The 21,535-nt window shown below is 42.4% G+C and overlaps 2 protein-coding genes, 1 long non-coding RNA gene and 1 other non-coding gene across 6 annotated transcripts in view; 1 reads left to right on the top strand and 3 right to left on the bottom strand.

The window, feature by feature from the left end:
• Positions 1 to 670: 670 nt before the first annotated feature.
• On the bottom strand, positions 671 to 4,200 carry wnt11f2 (wnt 11, family member 2). The gene is made up of 5 exons (XM_060912192.1): positions 4,130 to 4,200; positions 1,892 to 2,127; positions 1,424 to 1,701; positions 1,028 to 1,320; positions 671 to 845 (listed from the first exon to the last, which is right to left on the bottom strand). Exons 1-5 carry the CDS (start codon positions 4,198 to 4,200, stop codon positions 671 to 673), a joined length of 1,053 nt encoding a protein of 350 aa, XP_060768175.1.
• Positions 4,201 to 6,100: 1,900 nt separating this feature from the next.
• Positions 6,101 to 6,172, top strand: trnap-agg (transfer RNA proline (anticodon AGG)). The gene has a single exon. It is a non-coding gene; the product is annotated as a tRNA-Pro (tRNA).
• Positions 6,173 to 15,515: 9,343 nt separating this feature from the next.
• On the bottom strand, positions 15,516 to 17,486 carry LOC132876177 (uncharacterized). Its single transcript, XR_009651917.1, has 2 exons — positions 16,705 to 17,486; positions 15,516 to 16,540 (listed from the first exon to the last, which is right to left on the bottom strand). It is a non-coding gene; the product is annotated as an uncharacterized LOC132876177 (long non-coding RNA).
• Positions 17,487 to 19,276: 1,790 nt separating this feature from the next.
• The window catches only part of eda (ectodysplasin A), a 50,315-nt gene continuing 48,056 nt past the window's right edge, over positions 19,277 to 21,535 (bottom strand). For all 3 annotated transcript variants that reach the window (XM_060912256.1, XM_060912258.1, XM_060912259.1), the window contains exon 8: positions 19,277 to 20,956. In XM_060912256.1, the coding sequence (XP_060768239.1) occupies positions 20,696 to 20,956 (261 nt within the window). In that variant the 3' untranslated portion in view covers positions 19,277 to 20,695. The remainder of the gene's footprint in view (positions 20,957 to 21,535) is intronic.

Here is a 21,535-nt window from a genome sequence, read left to right as displayed (position 1 = left end):
AGATGATTATCATCCTGGTCATTTTCCCTTCCTTTAGTTTGTGTGGTTCAGGTCAGTGCTGATCATGTGATCAGTAACCAGATGAAGAACACACACACACACACGTCACTGTGGTGTTTTATATCAAATAAATACAGACACAGAAGTTTATTTTACAACAGTGAGTTAGAAACATGATGAACACTTATGTGTGAGGTCACTCAGATTACCCAGAATGCACTGTGGCATGTCTGACCGTCTCCTTTACAAAATGGAGCACAGACAGGAGCGAACAAACACTTCACACTGCAGCACTCTGGGATTTAATCCTCTGTGATCAGAGTGTGTGATTGTGCTGAAAATTACACTCTGATTCACATTATGACACACACACTCCGACACGTGTATGGAGTGCACACTTCTGAGTGATTAGGGGAAGTCAACAAGGGAACATCAAAGGTCAGACTGAGACTCAGGCCTTTTTTCATCTTTCTCTTCTCTGCAATTTGTGTGAATCAAGTCCAATATGCGCGCACGCGCACACACACACACACACACAGCAGTTTCCTGGGTCATGTTCACACACTGAGTGAGGGATAGGTAGTGCTTGTTGTTGGAGTCCATCTCTTTCTTGGTTATCAGGTGTGTGTGTGTGTGAGAGAGAGAGAGAGAGAGAGAGAGAGAGTGTGCATCACTTGCAGACGTGTCTCTTGACGGCGTGTGTGCACTTCTTACAGGTGACATAGCAGCACCAGTGATACCTGCAGTGGCATCGCTCCACTACCTGTTCAGTGTAGGTGTTGTAGCCCCGCCCACAACACATCAGATTACAACTGCCACTCCCACTTGCCGTCTTATTACACTGCCTGTAGAGAGAGAACACGCACACACTACTGTTCGACTTTGTCATGAAGTGTCCAAGTCATGTGATAGACAAAACTGGAGGGTGGAAAGTGTTTCAGGTTGGTGTGAGTGTGTGCAAGAGACTGAGTGTGTATGTGAGTGAGTGTGAGTGCATATGCGTGTGTGTGCATGGGAATACCCTCACCTGTCCGTGGTCCCGTATGAGCCGTGTTTGGCGTTGGATGTGCAGTAATCAGGTGAGCTGATCAGGTAAACGAGCTCACTCTCCAGAACCGGTCTCACTTCCATGTCCCGGGGAACTAGATGGCGGCGTGTTCCCACCTGACGTGATGCCACTTTGGTGGCCGAAAGATAACGAGCTTTGAGTTGAACTGAGACGTGACCCACATCCAGGAGGGACTTCCAGCACGTCTTCACCGAACACGAGCCTGAGACACCATGACACTTACACTTCGTCTCCAACGTGTCCATCAGAGCCTGAGAGAAAGAGGGCGGAGCTAAATGCAAACTTGGCTTGAAATGAAGAAAAAAGTTAAAACCGAACAGTGGAGTTCCTGTAATGACTGTAATAATTATTTACCTGTCGGCCGACAGCGTTGTTGTGCAGGTGCATTAGACGGACAGCAGGGGAGGCAGAACGTCTGCTGTTTACGGCAGCGTCAGAGAAGGCGGCGCCCATCTGCAGGCCAAAGCGTACGTTATCCCCACATCCGCCCCAGCGGAAATCCGGAGAGGCCTGTTCAGCCGGAGCCGCTGCACATGAACAACTCGGCAACTCACCTGAAGAACAGGCGCGAGAGATGGTGTGACTGAGAACAGCCGCAGACAGAGAGAAGACGAACGCAGACTCACGTGTACCTGAGGGACAGACACGCAGACAGACAGACAGACAGAGAGAGAGAGAGACAGAGACACACGCAGAGACAGACAGACAGACAGAGACAGAAATTAATATTTGAATGTGGGCGTGTCTTACACCATGGGCAGTATTCTCTATATACACACAGAGTCCACAGTGTGTGTGAGTGAGTGAGTGGGAGTGTCTCACCCTTGGCGAGGTCAGGGCCGAAGTGAGGTGCGTGCTCTACAGAGGAACAGTTCCAGCGCATGTCCCTGAAAGCGTGTCTGCAGGCTGATTTACTGAGTTCAGCAGCTCGTACCACACTGCGCATCAGCTCCAGGTTCCTCCTGCACAACTGATGCTGATCCGGAACCAGCGCATGGAGCAAGCGGCAGTGCTGTGTCTCATTCCACCCTACTGAGCTGCCGTTCACCGTGAGACCCCTACACACACACACACACACACACACACACACACTTTAATATTTCACAGATGTAAACTTCACACTTCAGAAGATGTGCACATGTTCCACTGAGGAGGAGGAGGAGGAGGCGTGAACCTCCACAGGCAGCATGACGACTCTCTCGGCTCCCTGTTCTCTCAGAAACTGAATAAAATGTTCATGAATTATGGACCTTTTATTTTATCATGATTTGTAAAACTGTGTGTGTTGATTGGGTTTTTAAAAGCCGACACTCATCAAACACGTCACTTTTTTTCATGTCGTTTATCACACACTGAGTTGTGTTTCGTTGTGTGGTAAAATCAATTTCTCCACATTTGCTCCAGTGTTTTTTTTTTTCCAGGAAACATTTATTAGAAACAGTAAACTTTCAGATTTTTACACTTTACCGTGTTCCCATGGAGACGATATTAAAGGATTAATCACCGATTCCCAGGAGTTAATGGTTGATGCTAATGTGAGCTAGCATGCTAGTGTTAAAACCTTGCTAAAGTGAGCAGATTCATAACAACTTCCTCGGCCAGCAACATGAAAAAATAAACACACTGTGGAGAGAGAGGGGAGATTAGTGAGAGATTAGTGAGAGTTTGCATACTCAAACACTGCAAGTTTGCTTTCTTTTTACAAAACAAAATGAACAACGCAGTCAGAGCTAATGCTAGCTGGTGCTAACAGCCATGGAGTTCCAGAGAACAGTGTGAGATGTGGAGCTCAGTCTTTCAGCTAATGACCTTTTTGAAGAGACACAGAAGGTGAATCTAAAGTTGACCTGACGGGAGAGTAAATGTTTTTTATAGTTACAGCATATGGTGACCTTTGACCCCTGCTCCAGAGCTCAAACACTTTGTGTGTGGCATTTACACACATCTGTATTCAGAAGTTTAATTTACAAATTAGAAGTGAACTTCAGTCTTAGCCACATCGCTTCAAACATACAGGCCTCGCCTTCACAGTTTAGGCCACGCCCCTCCATTCAGGCTCCAGTGGATTAAAATCTCACGGCTTTAACACCAGCGGCTCAGAAAAAGAGAATAAAGTTCACATGATGTGACTAAACACACACAGAGCTCAGGACAGAAGAGTGAAAGCAAAGTACAAAACCTCTGCTTGACTTCCAGCTCCTGAGGAATCCAGACTGCTTCTTGTTTCATCGTGAAGGTTTTTACTCTTCAAGCCCTTTTCTAGATTTTTAAATATAGTTTTATATGCTGCTGTTTTCTTGCTTTACTTTAAGAGTTAAATAACAGAATCATGAAACGATGAGAAATTAAATGTGAACTGCACGACGGTGCAGAGAGTTTATATCTAATTTCCAGATCTGTCATAAAATTCCAGACTTTTCCAGAGCAGTGTATATCCCGCTTTCTCTCTCTCTCACACACACACACACACACACACACACACAAAGAGAAAAAAAATCCACATTTAAAAGGTTTAACAGTAAATAAAGTGTTGAATTCTGTTCAGGAAGCTTCGAGAACAATAAACAGAAAGAAACATGAAGGTGATGGTTCAGGACTTTAAATCCTGATGATTTTATCCAAATTAAATCCAAACTGTTTTCCTGAGACTCTGAATTTTCCTGAGTTTCTGTTCACACTCTCCCAGATGTGAAAATGATTAGAGCTGAAGTGCAGAATTTTCCACAGGAACACGACTCGAACCATCCACATTTAACAAACTAACAAAATAAAAAGTGCTTTTCCTGACCAGAGTAAAGTGAGCAGCTTTAGCACTTTACTGTTTTACGCTTTTTTTATGATTTTGATGAAGAATATCAGAACTCCTCTCTGAGACCTGCTCAGAGCTTCTGTGGGTTCTGTCCACACTTCAGATCAGCACCAGATCCCTGAGCTCACACTTCCTGATGGTGTTAAAATACTCTCAGGAAAAAAAACCAAAACAATTCTGAGGGTAACAGATAACCTGATATGTAATATTCGGTGATGTGAATCTGCAGGAAACTGAAATGAGGATCTTACAGCCAGTAGATCGCGGAGGTGATGCGCGCGCTCGTGCAGATCAGCAGTGACGTCAGCAGCAATCCTTTCATCTCCAACTTTATATCCAGCACTGATAGATGATGATGGTGGTGGTGGTGGTGATGATGATGGTGATGATGATGATGATGGTGGTGGTGGTGATGATGATGGTGGTGATGATGATGATGGTGATGGTGGTGATGATGATGATGGTGGTGGTGGTGATGATGATGGTGATGATGATGATGGTGGTGATGATGATGGTGGTGGTGGTGGTGATGATGATGATGGTGATGTAATCCACTGAGGAGCTTCTGCCCACAGCTGCACACACAGGAGCGCGCAGGGGTCACACTTATACCCCGCCCCCGCCCCCAAGAGCGCGAGGCCACGCCCCTAACCCGAAGGTCACGTGAGTGACCTTAATAATAATAATAATATAGAATTTTCTGGGAACCTGTTTAAGGGACCTGGTGGAGTTTTGTGTTGTTTTTTTTAAACTTAAAAACAACAACAACAACATCCATCCATTAAAAGAAAACCCGAGGATCCTTAAAAAGCTCCAAATGGTTCTGTGTGGTACTGAGACTGATTTCTCTCCTGAAGGTGTCCTGTTCTAATGTTCTGTCTTTCATTTTGTGGTGTTGTTTTATAAAATACCTCCCGATTTATTAATCCGTGTGTGTGTGTGTGTGTGTGTGTTTCCAGCCGAGACTTTTTAAAGATGTCTTTTTCTTCTCTTCCTTTTGAAACCGGATCAACACGCCGCTGATTTGCATAAGAAAGAGGGTGAAGCCGGACTGGAGCTCATTAACATCAGGGGCTTTAATTACAGACAGGTAGCGCAGGAAACACACACACACACACACGGATTAATACATCAGACACATATTGATTGTAGTTTGGGAGGAAAATTATTATTATTATTATTATTATTATTAAAACTTTCTGCATGTTGCTTCACATTGTTTTCTTCCTCAGAGCTTTTTGTTGAGTTTCCCACAGATTCATTTACACTGCAAATATAAAATATCTGTATAGTGTTAAGAAGAAGAAGCCTTTATTTGTCACCACTCAAATTCCTCCTCTGCATTTAACCCATCTGAAGCAGTGAACGAACAGAGAGAGAGAGAGAGAGAGAGAGAGCAGTGCTCTTAAAGAGTTTTATTCCTGTTACACTGAGAGAGAGAGAGAGAGAGAGAGAGAGTGTATATGTATGAATGTGATGTTACTGATATCAGTTTAATCTCCTGCTGAACCCATTCCCTTCAGCTGAGCAGAACATTAGAGTTACAATAAGTGGCTGAAAATAATGATTGATCTCAGTCAGCTTGGAGAGAGTTTAACGCTCTGAACACCACATGGTCTTGTGGAACACCTTCAGAAACCTGCATTAACATGAAAGCTGAGAATAAACACAGGAGTGATGATTTTATTTCAGTAAATTTCCTGACAATGAGCTGATGGAGTCAAAACAAGGCTTTCATTAACAAACCAACTCACTAAATCCATTCAGCAACTCAAATACACAGTTAATAACTCATTTTATAACTGAGTTATCATCACAGGTTTATTATTAACGCGAGGATTTGTTTTTGTTTATTTATTTGTTTGTTTGTTTATGACAAACAACCTGGAGCTGGTTCTCAATATTGTTGATGAACATACAATTAAAATATTTATATTAGAATATAATAGTGTTATAGTGCTCTGTGTAAGTAAATGGGTTCTATTTAACTTCTTTTTCATCTAAAAATAGTCGAATTCTAATTGATCAGGGCAGAAAGCTGGAATGGAATGAGGAATGTTAATGAACACGGCGAGCTGCTGAAGTGCAATTAGCCGAAAACAAACCGCTTATATAATTATTAAAATTATTATTAAATCAAATAGAATTAACATAAATATTCAAATTCACAGTCAGCGTGTTGAAAGGTTAAAAGCCCTGGCGTGAGCTGTAGCTCTGAGCGCGGCTCGTTGGTCTAGGGGTATGATTCTCGCTTAGGGTGCGAGAGGTCCCGGGTTCAAATCCCGGACGAGCCCAAGTTTTTTTTTTTTTTTTATTCATCGGTGTTTCTAACCGCGTTATTATTCCATTACAATTTACATCATGTTTTTTGTTTGTTTGTTTGTTTGTTTGTTTGTTTTTTAAATAAAGCATTTGTGTTTCTCGTTCTGCGATACTTTCAGGAAGTTGTGAACAGAATCAGCAAGCTACTGACAGGAATAACAAAAATCATCATATAAAGCTAAAATGTTTAATTCAGATACTTTAGAAAAAGTAAACTGCTAACTGTCCTGATTCCTAATGTTTCCTTTTTCAGGGTTTGTGGTGTTTTTCACTCCTCTGACAGCTCACTGTTTCTCATCACTGTTTTGAGAAACTTGCTAATGGTATTAGCGCTAATCACTCAGAGCGTTAGCGCTTAAAAAGATCATTCATACAGGGTTTAGCGTGTGTGAACCTAAATGTGAAGAAGGCATTGGTACCACTATTATTACCAAACAACAGCTTTATTATTGGGCAGAAACAAAGTGAAAATGTGCGGCTTGTGACATCACTGAATGTTAAGACAGAATCATTAGCAAGTCAGCTACGTCCACCTGGCAGGAGTAACAGCAAGACAAAATAAGATGATCATCTCATCGTCCTTGAGAATAGGAAACTCTACCAGGAGGCTCTGAAATCTGACATGTCGGCTTGGGGGATTATTTCACAGTTCTCATATTGTTACACAACACCACAGTGCAGTGGGAAACCAGAATACACACTGGATAAGTGTGTGTGTGTGTGTATTGCACGGACGACCATGTGTCAAACACACCTTGAATTGGCCTTCTTTCAAAAAACATGAGAGTTTCGTCACCTCTCTCGCTCTTGTCCATATCAATGACTCTCACAGGATACGATCACTGCTTTAACTGCCACGCCATGAGGATGTGGATTTGTTAAAATGTGTGAAAGTACGTGTGTGTGTGAGAGAGTGAACTCTATAACATGTTGCACAGAGATTTATAAAAATGGGCAAAAAAAAAAGGCTGTCAGAGAAAGTAGTCTGACTGACTTTGTTCACACAGGAGAGACAAATGTTTTTTTTTTTTACTTCTTTGCTTTATAAATGATAAGTGATGAATCCTAATTTGCGTATGGGTCACATGGGTTTCTATAGTGATGAGTGATGAGTAACAGGTCGAGCGGGACAGGAAGTTGGCTCGTTTTGGACATGGAGATCTTCTATTCGGACAGCGGGATGTTGTGTATATACATCTGTATATTTATAAAGTTGCTGATGACTGTAAGTGTTATGCACCAAATAACCAGCAAGGGAAAAAAAACATGAAATCTGATTTGTTCAGTCAGATGAAGTGACACATCAATACAGATCAAATTTAACAACTGCATCAGTACAAATCAAATCATTTTTATTGCTCAGTTTCCTCAGTCTGTCCATAAAACAGGAAACAGGAAAACTATCCGAATAGCGTGTGCACGCTCTCAATCTGTACCTCATTCCCTCCATTCTTACTCACTTGTGAACATAAACACACTTTCATTCTTGTTTGCTATACAAATCAGTGGCACATGAAATAAAAATAAAAACAGTGTCCAGAAAACTGCACTGCAATCAGTTCCTCCATCTTGGATTTGCAGAGGTCACATGACTGTCGCTTTTAGGGTTATTTTAATCAGAGGACTGATTCAAAAACAAACGCATTATCCATGATACGTCACATCCATCTTCAGTGATACAGTGGGAAGTGACTCGGGTAAGGAGCATGGCCTAAAGTTTGAAGACGGAATTTAACTTTTATAGTTTTTATTTAAAAAGAGACTTATTCTGTTATTTTTTATGGGAGTGTTTATGTGTAAATGACATCAGTGATACAAATTGTCTTCTCAGGACAAACATTCAACTAAAATTTTTTAAAAAGCAAAATTAAGAACATTTTTCTGTGTTTGTTGACGGTGTGTGTGGGTGTGTGTGAGAACATTGCAGTCGTTTCTCTCTTGGCTGTCTGTGGATCTGGATCTGGTTTCGGTCACTTCAGCACTCAGGTGTGATATTTCACATCCTACAAAACACACACACACACACACACACACACACACACACACACACACACACACAGCGTTGATTGTTGACTGAAGGTTTCAGACGTGTGAACTGCACTCTATTGTTAGTTGTGTTCAAAGCCAGACAAGCAGAACAGAGGAGGAATAAAAATGAAACACAAAGAGATTTTCAATATAAAGACTCCACACACACACACACACCATTTCATTTGTAGGGCGGCATGATGGTGTAGTGTAGTGGTTAGCATGGTCACCTCACAGCAAGAAGGTCCGGGTTCGAGCCCCGTGGCCGGCGAGGGCCTTTCTGTGTGGAGTTTGCATGTTCTCCCCGTGTCCGCGTGGGTTTCCTCCGGGTGCTCCGGTTTCCCCCACAGTCCAAAGACATGCAGGTTAGGTTAATATGGGACGGCCTTGGGCTGAGGTGCCCTTGAGCGAGGCGCCTGACTCCCAACTGCTCCCTGGGCGCTGTTAGCATGGCTGCCCATGGCTCTGGGTGTGTGTGTGTGCGCGCTCATTGCTCGTGTGTGTGTTTACTGCTTCAGATGGGTTAAATGCAGAGAGGAAATTTCACAAGTGTGTGATGAATAAAGTTGTGCTTTCTTTCCATCAGGTTTCTGTGAATGATCTGTTGAGTGTCCACCAGGAGGCCACGGTGATGAGAGAGGGGGGATTAGTGGGATTAGCACTGAAGAAAAAACACACGGTTAAAAAAATTTGATTTCCACAATGAAGAGCAGTTTAATCCCATCACCTTCTCTCTCTCTCTCTCTCTCTCTCTCTCTCTCTCTCTCACACACAGTTACAGGGTGAGGACACAGGATGGGTCAGGTCTACCAACAAGGCCATGTTAAAAGGCATGTGTTCACAGGAACTCAGGAACTATTCTCAGGAACTCATGAGCTGCTCAAGAACCTTTCAAGGTTTCAAGATCCTTTTTTAGGAACCAATACATCTTCTCAGAATCCCAGGAACATTATTAGTAACAAATAGATTTTTCCAGGACTCTGGAAGTTCCAGAAGCCTTTTCAGATCCTCTTCCAGAATGTGTATTTATCTCTGTTATCCACCAGGGCGGCGCGGCACGGTGGTGTAGTGGTTATCACTGTCACCTCACAGCAAGAAGGTCTGGGTTCGAGCCCCGGGGCCGGCGAGGGCCTTTCTGTGCGGAGTTTGCATGTTCTCCCCGTGTCCGCGTGGGTTTCCTCCGGGTGCTCCGGTTTCCCCCACAGTCCAAAGACATGCAGGTTAGGTTAACTGGTGACTCTAAATTGAGCGTAGGTGTGAATGTGAGTGTGAATGGTTGTCTGTGTCTATGTGTCAGCCCTGTGATGACCTGGCGACTTGTCCAGGGTGAACCCCGCCTTTCGCCCGTAGTCAGCTGGGATAGGCTCCAGCTCGCCTGCGACCCTGTAGAACAGGATAAAGCGGCTACAGATAATGAGATGAGATCCACCGGGGGGAGAAAATGAAAACCTAAAGAAGAGTCAGGGGAGAGTTCATGAGAAGAAAAAGCAGATCAATCAGTCTACTGTCTAAATCACAGCCCATCGACTGTAGAAAACACAGACCGTGCACCATCTCGAAAAAGTGAAGCCCCCACAGCTCTAGCGCCACTACTGGCTGGCTGCAGTACAGCTTTTAGCCCCGCCCATTCCCATGAGTTTCACTGATATCACAATTCAAATTCTACATCACTTTTCTCGATCTTTCCATCTACAGCAGCTAATTCAAACAGATATTTCCCCTCCACTGATATCTAAATGTTTTTTTTTAATTTTCCCCAGAAATTATTTTTAAAAACATTGTTCTACTATAAATTAAGAAGGTGTGGACACGATTGAGAATGAAGTGACGGACTGATTTCCCAGAACACACCGGAATTTCACCACAGAATTTACCGTCATATTCCGACTTATCTGGATTAATGTACTCATAAAATTGTGAGCCATTTCCTTTCAAAACCTTTGAAACATTGAGAGATTTCACAGGAAAAGGCAAATTTAATCACAGACACTACCGATCACATTCGGATGGGTTTTAGAAGGAGGTTTCCCAAATAATCATCAGAACTTTCTGGATAATTTGTGAAATTTGAGTGAGAACGCTTACCTGAGGTCAGAATAAACAATTATTTTAGCCATTTCACACAATAGGACACGCCTCCCTGTTTTAACCAATCAGCTGCGACACTGTTACAGTTCGGAAATACCAACCACACACAGCACAACACACACACTTGTAATCTGCTTATCTGTTCCAGCCACCAGGGGGAGCCATTACACCGCAGATTGGAAAACTATAGGCCATATTTACACACACACACACACACACACACACACACACACACACACACACACACACACACACACACCTCAGTGGCCAGTTCATCACGTTGCTGGTATACAATTAGTCCATCTGTTTCCAAGTACAAGTACTGGCACCCCTTCTACACAGATTTATTAGTCAGGTGTATACCGGGAGCCAGGGTGCCGGACATAGCAGGTAATCTTAGGGTCCGAGGCAAGCACAGGTTCTCAAAGATAGTTATCCATGCAGGAGCTAATGATATACGCCTTCGTCAGTCTGAGGTTACTAAGAGTAACTTTGTAGAGGTGTTTAAATTAGCGAAGGCGATGTCCGATGCTGTAGTATGCTCTGGCCCCATCCCAATGTGGTATGGCGATGTAGCTTACAGCAGGTTATGGTCGCTGAACTGCTGGTTGGCCAGGTGGTGCTCTGAAAACAGTGTGGGCTTTATAGATAAATGGGCTAATTTTGAGGGCACTGCTGGCCTGTTAGGGCGGGACGGCATCCATCCCACTCGGGAAGGTGCTGCTCTCATTTCCTGCAGCATAGGTCATAGTCTCAGAACAGGCCTAGTTAATTTCTGACAATCCGGAGCCAAGGCCAGGGAGCAGACAAACAGGCTAAACCGACTGTCTGCTAGCTGCACGGAGTCGTCACTCAGGGTCCACTACATCGAGACTGTGTCTGTTCCCCGAGCTCAACAAAAAGGTAGAAATTTTCAGAGAGTTTGTTCCAGTAACCTAATCAATATAAAATTAGATCATACTGACTGTACAGCTGCTGCCAGCACCTTTGATCTAAAGGTGGGGCTATTAAATATTAGATCTCTTACATCTAAAGCGCTAATGGTTAATGAACTCATTACTGATCAGGAGTTTAATGTACTTTGTTTAACTGAAACATGGATTAAGCCAAATGAATATATAGCATTAAATGAAGCGAGTCCTCCTGGATACAGTTATATACACCAGCCTCGTCTAACTGGCAGAGGAGGAGGCGTCGCGGTTATTTATAACGATTATCTCGGTGTAACACAAAAACCTGGTTATAAATTTAATACATTTGAAGTTCTTCATACTCATATAATGTATGTAGCTTCAAAAAATAAGTCTACCCAGTTAATTCCATTGCTTATTATTTACAGGCCCCCGGGGCCATATTCTGAGTTTCTTTCTGAATTTGCAGATTTTATCTCAGATCTGGTTATTTCCTTAGACAAAGCTTTAGTTGTCGGAGATTTTAATATTCACTTCGATAACCCAGAAGACCCTTTAAAAACAGCGTTTGTGTCCATCTTAGATTCAGTCGGGATTAAGCAGAATGTCATAGGACCGACCCATAATGGTGGTCACACCCTCGATCTAATACTAACATTCAGGTTAAACGTAGACAATATAGTCACACTTCCACAGTCTGAAGTTCTCAAATCATCATCTCATCTCATTCAAACTATGTCTGAGTAATAATATATGCACCTCACCACGCTACTGTATTAAACGTACTTTCACATCAACTACTGCACAGAGCTTTATAAATGATCTCCCAGAGTTGTCGACTTTGATTGGGTCACTGTCAGCCCCTGCAGAACTTGATCAGGCAACTGAATGCTTAGAGTCAACATTCCGCCATACTTTAGATAATGTAGCTCCTCTTAAATGGAAAATGGCCAGAGACAAAAAATTAGCACCCTGGTATAATGATGACACTCGCACATTAAAACAGACCACTCGAAAATTGGAACGTAAATGGCGTCAAACAAAATTGGTAGCGTTCAAATTAGCGTGGAAGGAGAACTTCCTGAAGTATAGAAAAGCTCTTAGTGCTGCGAGATCATCATATCTCTCCTCCCTAATAGAAGATAACAAAAATAATCCTAGATTCCTATTTAATACTGTAGCAAAATTAACCAGGAATAAGTCCACTATAGACACATGCACACCTGCAGTATGGAGTAACAACGACTTCATGAATTTTTTTAATGAGAAAATTGAGAATATCCGACAAAAAAATTAAAACTACTAATTTAAGGTCAGACAATGTAAGTGACCCTGTAGTTAACAATATAACTGTATCAGATCATCAATTAGAATGTTTTACTCCCCTTAAAGAAACTGAATTACTTTCACTAATCTCTACATCAAAAGCCTCAGCTTGCGTACTAGATCCCTTACCTACACGTCTATTCAAACAGATAATACCTGAAGTAATTGAATCGCTTCTAAAAATAAATTCTTCTCTTATGATTGGCTATGTACCCAAATCCTTTAAACTAGCAGTTATCAAACCCCTGATTAAAAAACCTGACCTTGATCCCTGTCAGCTGTCCAATTATCGGCCGATATCAAACCTCCCCTTTATCTCCAAGATCCTTGAAAAAGCTGTGGCACAGCAGTTATGCTCATATTTACATAGGAATAACATCCATGAAATGTATCAGTCAGGATTTAGACCTCATCATAGCACAGAGACAGCACTGGTTAAAGTAGTAAACGACCTGCTGTTGGCGTCTGATCAGGGCTGTGTCTCGCTGCTTGTGTTGCTTGACCTTAGTGCAGCATTTGATACCATTGATCATTCCATTCTTCTGGATAGACTAGAAAATGTTGTGGGAGTTCAGGGAACGGCCCTCTCCTGGCTCAGCTCTTATTTAACTGATCGTTATCAGTATGCTGATGTAAATGGTGATATTTCTAGACGTACCGAGGTAAAGTTTGGTGTTCCACAAGGTTCTGTCTTGGGTCCACTGCTTTTTTCTTTATATATGTTCCCTCTGGGTGATATTATTCATAAACATTGTATTAGTTTCCACTGTTATGCTGATGACACACAGTTGTATGTCTCTGCAAAACCTGTTGAGAGACACCAGCTTAATAGAACTGAGGAATGTGTGAAGGACATTAGACACTGGATGCTTATTAACTTCCTTCTGCTTAACTCTGACAAGACTGAAGTACTTGTACTCGGACCACATGCAGCTAGAAGTAAGTTTTCTGATTCCACAGTAACTCTGGATGGCCTTTCTGTTTCTTCACGTGCAGCAGTAAAAGACCTCGGAGTGATTATTGACCCCAGTCTTTCATTCGAAACTCACATTGATAACATCACCCGGATAGCTTTCTTTCATCTCAGAAATATTGCAAAGATAAGAAATTTAATGTCATTGCATGACGCAGAAAAACTAGTTCATGCTTTCGTTACCTCCAGGTTGGATTATTGTAATGCCTTACTGTCTGGATGTTCCAATAAGTGCATAAACAAGCTCCAGTTAGTTCAAAATGCAGCAGCAAGAGTCCTTACTAGAACTAGAAAATATGACCACATCACCCCTGTCTTATCCACACTGCATTGGCTCCCAATCAAATTTCGTATTGATTATAAAATATGACTATTGACCTTTAAAGCACTAAATGGTCTCGCACCACAGTACCTGAGTGAACTTCTGCTCCTCTATGACCCGCCACGCCTACTTAGATCAAAAGGTGCAGGCTATCTGCTGGTACCTCGTATAGTGAAGGCTACATCAGGGGGCGGAGCATTTTCTTACAAAGCCCCACTGTTATGGAACAGCCTTCCAAGTAGTGTTCAGGAATCAGACACAGTCTCAGTGTTTAAGTCTCGGCTGAAAACAGATCTGTTTAGTCAAGCCTTGTGTTAATGGTGTTTATGAGGTAAAGGTGTAGATCTGGAGGATCCTCAGACAGAGTGTTTTGGTAAACTGGGATGTATGGATGCTGTCAGTCCCCACTCGCTTGCTCACTCGAGTTTGTTGACGGTGTAGTGGCTGCTGCTTTATGTCCCGGGGCCCCTCATGCCTGTGTTACCTTCTGGCTCTCCCCTTTTAGTTATGCTGTCATAGTTAGTTGCCGGAGTCCCTGCTTGTACTCAGTGCAATATGTATACTGTTCCTACTTATTCAGGTGACATTGGGCATACCTAACAACCTGTGTTTTCTTCCCCCCCCCAAATCTGTCCCTCTGAGTTACATGGAGTCAACAGGAAATCTTTTGGTGGAGAGGGTGGAGACCTCGACTGGCTATCGTAGCCTGCAGGGAATCGGCCGTCAGACATTCTGTCGCATGTCCCAGACCCGGTGAAATGTAACTGAATTGTCTTGGCCAGCCCTAAGGATCCCATCTGCATCTCATCATTGCTGAGGAGTGTGCTCCCATCACCCAATCAAGCATCCAGCCAGAGCAGGTCATGATATTTTTTAACCATATTAACATGCCATTGTTGTGTGTTATGCCTGATGTAAAGACTCTCGTCTCTGCGAGCCTACCACACAGATTTAATACTTGTCATTTTTAGGGCATACCTAACAACCTGTGTTTTCTTTCTCTCTCTCTCTCTCTCCCCCCCCCAATCTGTCCCTCTGAGTTACATGTTGGTCCTGGGATCGAGATGCTGAACCTCTTCTGCCCCTCAGACCTGCCTGATCCATCCTGGTGCCCTGTGTCTGGTTGGAGTTTTATCGCATTGCTCCTGTAGAGGACGGCCCCATGAGGACAGTTGAGGGTTATACCTGGAAGACGCTCTGGACTCTTACAGTAATGCTTTTGTGGCTGAGGACTACAGTTGACTTGCTAACTTTAGGACTGCAGTTGTCATGAACAGTTTTGCACTCAAGTTTCCATCAATGAAGAGTTTATAACATCAACGAAACTGTCCTCATGTTAAAACTGTTAATGTTATTGTCAGGCTGTCTGTTGTTGCCCAAATGAGGATGGGTTCCCTTTTGAGTCTGGTTCCTCTCGAGGTTTCTTCCTCATGTCGTCTGAGGGAGTTTTTCCTTGCCACCGTCGCCACAGGCTTGCTCATTGGGGATAGATTAGGGATAAAATTAGCTCATGTTTTAAGTCGTTCAAATTCTGTAAAGCTGCTTTGCGACAATGTTTATTGTTAAAAGCGCGATACAAATAAACTTGACTTGACTTGAATTTATCACTTCTTAAACAACAACAAAAATCCTCTTCATTCTGTAATTTTCCATAAAATTAAAAACCATCTGATTTAACAAATTTATTGCATTAACAACAGAACAGCGAGTCACAAACATATCTGTGTGAGAAAAATATTCAATACAAAACTTTACAGAAACAGAGCAAAAGGAGAACTTGTGTATCTACATATTTACACTGACTGTGTAGTATACAAATGTACATCAACACCATAAACACACACATTTACACACACACACACACACACACACACACACACACACACACACACACACACACACACACACACACACAGGTGACTGGGAAAGGGTTTAATTTATAAGCATGTTAATATAATAACCCCGAGACTGGAGCACAATCCCATAATTCGGTTCACTGGATTTAAAAAAAAACAAAAAACAAACATTAATGTGTTAAAATCATAAACTGCAAAAATGAGATGAAAAATGTAAAATGATTTGTAGTTATAATATAATAATTAATATGTCCTAATTATATGCAAAATTATTTGCATTATAATCTTTTTCTTCATAGAAATTTTAGTCCTCTCTGGGGAGGAGTGGCTTCGCTAATGTTAATAAGTAGCTACAGGATGTTCTACAAGGTCCGGGTTCGAGCCCCGTGGCCGGCGAGGGCCTTTCTGTATGGAGTTTGCATGTTCTCCTCGTGTCCGCGTGGGTTTCCTCCGGGTGCTCCGGTTTCCCCCACAGTCCAAAGACATGCAGGTTAGGTTAACTGGTGACTCTAAATTGAGCGTAGGTGTGAATGTGAGTGTGAATGGTTGTCTGTGTCTATGTGTCAGCCCTGTGATGACCTGGCGACTTGTCCAGGGTGAACCCCGCCTTTCGCCCGTAGTCAGCTGGGATAGGATCCAGCTCGCCTCCCCTGTAGAACAGGATAAAGCGGCTACAGATAATGAGATGAGATGAGGATGTTCTACAACTCGTCATGCTCACGAGCAACATTCCAGGTAACATTCCAAAAACCACAGTGATGAGGTCACATGATCTCGTTCCTGATTGGCTGATCAGATTTGGGTGTTACTGGGTGAAAAAAGGGTGGAGCTTGTCACTGAAAATTGGAATATAGCGAAGGTCACTCATTCAGTAATGTGGTGTGTTTGGGAACTGAAGTATCAATGGCTTTGACATGAACATCTCTCACACACACACATTTACACAACTCTATTTGTGTAGAATGTAAAACAATATTTGTAACTTGGTTACACACTTCACCTGTGTTGATTCATTCCTTGTGTGTGTTTGGGTTGGGTATCATTTTAATTTTATTGATCCTGATTCTGCTTATTCCAATTCCAGTCCCAGTTCTTATTGACTCCCCGTTTCAGTTCCAGGTCGGAGGTTCAGATCGAGGCGTCCAACTCAGACTGTGCCTGGGCCCCATGAGCATTTCTGAGACTCTGAAGAGCTGAAAATGAAATCTATTCTGTGCATTTTACTTCTTTAATAATCAACTAACACTAATAATCCAGGCTCTGAAATTTGAATTGGATGTTTGTAGAAAAATAACCAACAGAAATGATGAAAGTGTCTGCAGCGTTCGATAATCACATTATTATACTGATTATAAAGAAGTGTTTATTTTTAAACGAATCCATTCCTTTATATAATAACAATGATAATGAGGTTTTATTGGATACCAGTTGCTCTAATCAGAAAGAGGTTTGTCTAATTTTGGATATAAACACATTTGTGGCAGTAAGCTGCTCGCCTGATACCTGCTCAATAATCACAGAGAGACTGAGGAGAAAGTCGGAGACGGAGCCTGCTGGAGTTCACTGCAAAACAAAAGTACATCAGGATTTATCATCTCAGCGTGTAATTTCACCTCCATTCAGCTGTGATTTTAATCATTTCAGTGGAATTGTCAATATTATTAATATAGAAAGATGAATAAATGTTAAAGATTGTTTGAAAGTGCGTTGTGCCTCAAATTATAAAATAACTAAATGGAGAAAACGGCTTCTGTCCATCGGGGTCAATGAAGTATGGAGCCCCACTCATGACACGAAAAGGAAATATATATATATATATATATATATATATATATATATATATATATATATATATATATATATATATATATTATATTATATTATATTGTGGCCATATTTTATTTTGTTCCCACGATATCTATTCATTCCCTCATTTTTGTTAAATTGTGGGCACATTTAAAACAAAGGAAGGAATTATTAAAATACGCCTTATATATATATATATATATATATATACACACAGTGAGAGTAAAAAGTATTTGATCCCTTGCTGATTTTGTTGATTTGCCCACTAATAAAGACATGATCATTCTATACTTTTAATGGTAGATGTATTCTAACATGGAGAGACAGAATATCAAAATGAAAATCCAGAAAATTACTTTTAAGAATATATTTTAATTGATTTGTATTTCATTGAGGGAAATAAGTATTTGATACCTCTAGCCAAAAGCACTTAATACTTGGTGGCAAAGCCTTTGTTTGCAAGCACAGCGGACAGATGTTTCTTGTAGTTAACCACAAGGTTAGCACACATATCAGGGGGAATTTTGGCCCACTCTTCTTTGCAGATCCTCTCTAAATCATTAAGGTTGGTGGCCTGTCGCTTGGCAACTCGGACCTTCAGCTCCCTCCATAGATTTTCGATTGGACTGAGGTCCGGAGACTGGCTGGGCCACTCCATGACCTTAATGTGGTTCTTCTTGAGCCACTCCTTTGTTGCCTTTGCTGTCTGCTTCGGGTCGTTGTCATGTTGGAAGACCCAACCATGGCCCATTTTCAACTTCCTGGCAGAGGGAAGGAGGTTGTCCCTCAGGACTGCACGGTACATGGCTCCATCCATCTTCCCACTGATGCGGTGAAGTAGCCCTGTGCCCTTGGCAGAGAAACACCCCCAAAACACAATGCTTCCACCTCCATGCTTGACGGTGGGCACAGTGTTCCTGGGGTCATAGGCAGCATTTTTCTTCCTCCACACATGACGAGTAGAGTTTAGGCCAAATAGTTCAATTTTGGTCTCGTCTGACCACAGAACCTTCTCCCAATCACTTTGTACATCTTTGAGGTGACTATTGGCATACTTTAGGCGGGCCTCCACATGTGCCTTCTTAAGCAGGGGTACCTTTCGGGCACTGCAGGATTTTAATCCATTGCGGCGCAAAGTGTTGCCAATTGTTTTCCTGGTGACTGTGGTCCCAGCTGCCTTGAGGTCATTCACTAACTCCCGCTGTGTGGTTGCAGGCCGATTTCTCACAGTTCTCATGATCATTGCCACCCCACGAAGTGAAATCTTCTGTGGAGCACCAGACCGAGGTCTATTGATGGTCATGTTATACTTCTTAAATTTTCTCACAATTGCACCAATGGTTGTTACTTTAATACCCAGCATCTTGCTAATGTTTTTGTAGCCCATTCCAGATTTGTGCAGGTCAACAATCCTGTCTCTGAGGTCCTGAGAGAGTTCTTTGGTCTTACCCATGTTGGAAAGTTTTGGAATCTGTCTGATTGTCTGATTCTGTGAACAGGTGTCTTTCATACAGGTGATTAGTTAGAACAGGTGTCTTCAATTCAGGTAACAAGTTGATTGGGAGTGTCTAACTGGCCTGTGAAAGCCAGAACTCCTAATGCATACTAGGGGATCAAATACTTATTTCCCTCAATGAAATACAAATCAATTAATATATATTCTTTAAATTTATTTTCTGGATTTTCTTTTTGATATTCTGTCTCTCCATGTTAGAATACATCTACTATTAAAAGTATAGAATGATCATGTCTTTATTAGTGGGCAAACCAACAAAATCAGCAAGGGATCAAATACTTTTTACTCTCACTGTATATATATGTGTGTGTGTGTGTGTATATGTATGTATGTGTGTGTGTGTATTTTCCACATGTCACGATCGCGGCCCTGTAGCTCAGCACTGTAAGGTAAGCTTGTGTGCTGTACAGTGGCCGTCGCTACACCACAGAGCTGCTGTGAATTCTGGATCATGTGAAAATGTCGTGTTGTACGGACCATTTCAGGGTATATCCCCCCAGTTCACATGGGCCAAATGAAACAAGGCTGTGGTTTATACAACAAACATAACTTTTGACCGTTTATACCGCAGTTCATCATTCACACTGTTCTCATTAGCCATGTGTGCTAGCTCGTAGCTAAACAAACGGACACGCTGTTGCATTGATGCGTGACGTAATCACGTAGACGGGACCTGGCAGAGAGCTACACATGTCCTTACAGATAAACAAATAAATAAAGGAGTATCACAGAACTGAAATTACATTTTATTTTCAAGGGGACCGGCTACCTGGCATTTCGGATTCAGGTCTAATTTGGAACTGACTTTTGGTTCCCAACCCAACTGTCTGTGTGTTTATTCTGCGTGTTCACTGTGTGTGTGTTCATTCTGTAAATGTGCGTGCGCTCATTGTGTGTGTTCATTCTGTATGTGTGTGTGTTTACTCTGTGTGTTCAGTTTCTGTAACAAAATGTCTCCTTTGTCCCTCCCACAAGAGTCTCTCTCTCTCTCTGAGTGGATCTGAAACAGGCCTGTGGTAGGGTGAGCTTGATCATGTGACCCTTCATCACTGACCCTGATGGTTCTTGATTGGTCATCTGACAGTCAGTGATGTGATATCAGACACAAGTGGATCCACCGGAGAGGAGTTCAGTACAAAGCTATGTCATTAATTTCAGCTGATGAAGTGGGCGGAGTCTCAGTTATTGGATATGGAGTAATAAAAGGGGCAGAGCTTCTGTGTTTTATAAGTGAGTTTGGTGGCTCAGGAGTTTGATTTATAAGTGAGTTTGATTTTGAATTAATTCTGTTCAATCAGCTCACATCTGACTGACAGACTTCATTAAGCTGAGTCATTAAGCTGACTGACAGGTGTATTGGTACAGGTGTATCCTGTGGGCGGAGTCAGTAAGATGGTATTTAAGAGCAGATGTTGCTCAGTGGGGTTTTGGTGAATGTGGAGCTGACGGGCCTGGGATTTTTTTCTATTCAGGAAGTAAGCGAGCTGATTAAGTCAGCTGCATTTGGTGATATCTGGTGGGTGGAATCTGCAAGCCGATTGGCTCACGTATTGAGCCAATGGGCGGAGTCTATGTGCCAGTTTGACAGTCATCTTTTGAGGATGATAACTGAGAGCTGAAAGCTGGCTCAGGCATATCCTGCAGGTAGTTTGTCCTCAATCTGATTGGCTCAGCTGTGTCCGGTGGGCGGGGCTTCTCCAAGGCGGATGCTCCCGAGGAAAGTGGTGTGATTGGTCATGGAGATGGAAGTGTCATCATACACCATGCGGATGGAGATCCTCTGTTTGGCACGGAGCCAACACACACCGGCTGTGTAGCATGTGTTGAACTTGCGTTGTCCGGTCTCGATGCTGCGTGTGCACCGGAGGAACGGATCCTTATCAATCATCACCTCATAACTCGCAATGTCCGTGAAGTTCAGGAAGTATACCTACACACACGCACACACACACACAGCAGAAACACACAGCAGGGCCCAGGAGCACATTAGAGTATACAGCATCACTAAAGTACAGAGTATTTATGATATTGTATGTGTACAATTAAGTCCAGAATTATTGGCACCCTTCATCAAAATGAGCATACATTGATATATAAAATATATAACGTGTGATGAGTGCAAAGTTTTTTGAATTTGAACACAAGATATTTCTCAATATTAAATAATTTCTTCTTCAGACCACAGGGTTCGACTCTGGATGGTCATAGCTTCACAAACCACTGGCTGTGGGTTCCACAGTCATAAGTGCTGGTTTGGATGCAAGTTTCTCCTTGAACACTCCATTCACAGCTAAATCATAACCTCTAGCTTTTTTTTTTTTTAAGTATTTTTTTGGGCTTTTTTCACCTTTATTGGATAGGACAGTGTAGAGACAGAAAATGAGCGGGAGAGAGAGACGGGGAGGGATCGGGAAATGACCTCGGGTCGGAATCGAACCCGGGTCCCCAGATTTATGGTACAGCGCCTTATCCAACTGAGCCACGACGCCCCCATAACCTCTAGCTTTTA

The sequence above is a fragment of the Neoarius graeffei genome, chromosome 28 (genome assembly GCF_027579695.1).
Source record: "Neoarius graeffei isolate fNeoGra1 chromosome 28, fNeoGra1.pri, whole genome shotgun sequence".
Classification (NCBI taxonomy): domain Eukaryota; kingdom Metazoa; phylum Chordata; class Actinopteri; order Siluriformes; family Ariidae; genus Neoarius; species Neoarius graeffei.
This window is presented reverse-complemented; position numbering and strand designations above follow the sequence as displayed.

Excerpts from the sequence above, each read along its gene's own strand:
- wnt11f2 (XM_060912192.1), bottom strand. The coding sequence starts at position 4,200 with ATGAAAGGATTGCTGCTGACGTCACTGCTGATCTGCACGAGCGCGCGC. Across the intron at positions 1,702-1,891 it reads CGGCCCTGACCTCGCCAAGG|GTACACGTGAGTCTGCGTTC; the intron begins GTGAGACACTCC and ends TCTGTCCCTCAG. Across the intron at positions 846-1,027 it reads TCATACGGGACCACGGACAG|GCAGTGTAATAAGACGGCAA; the intron begins GTGAGGGTATTC and ends CTCTCTCTACAG.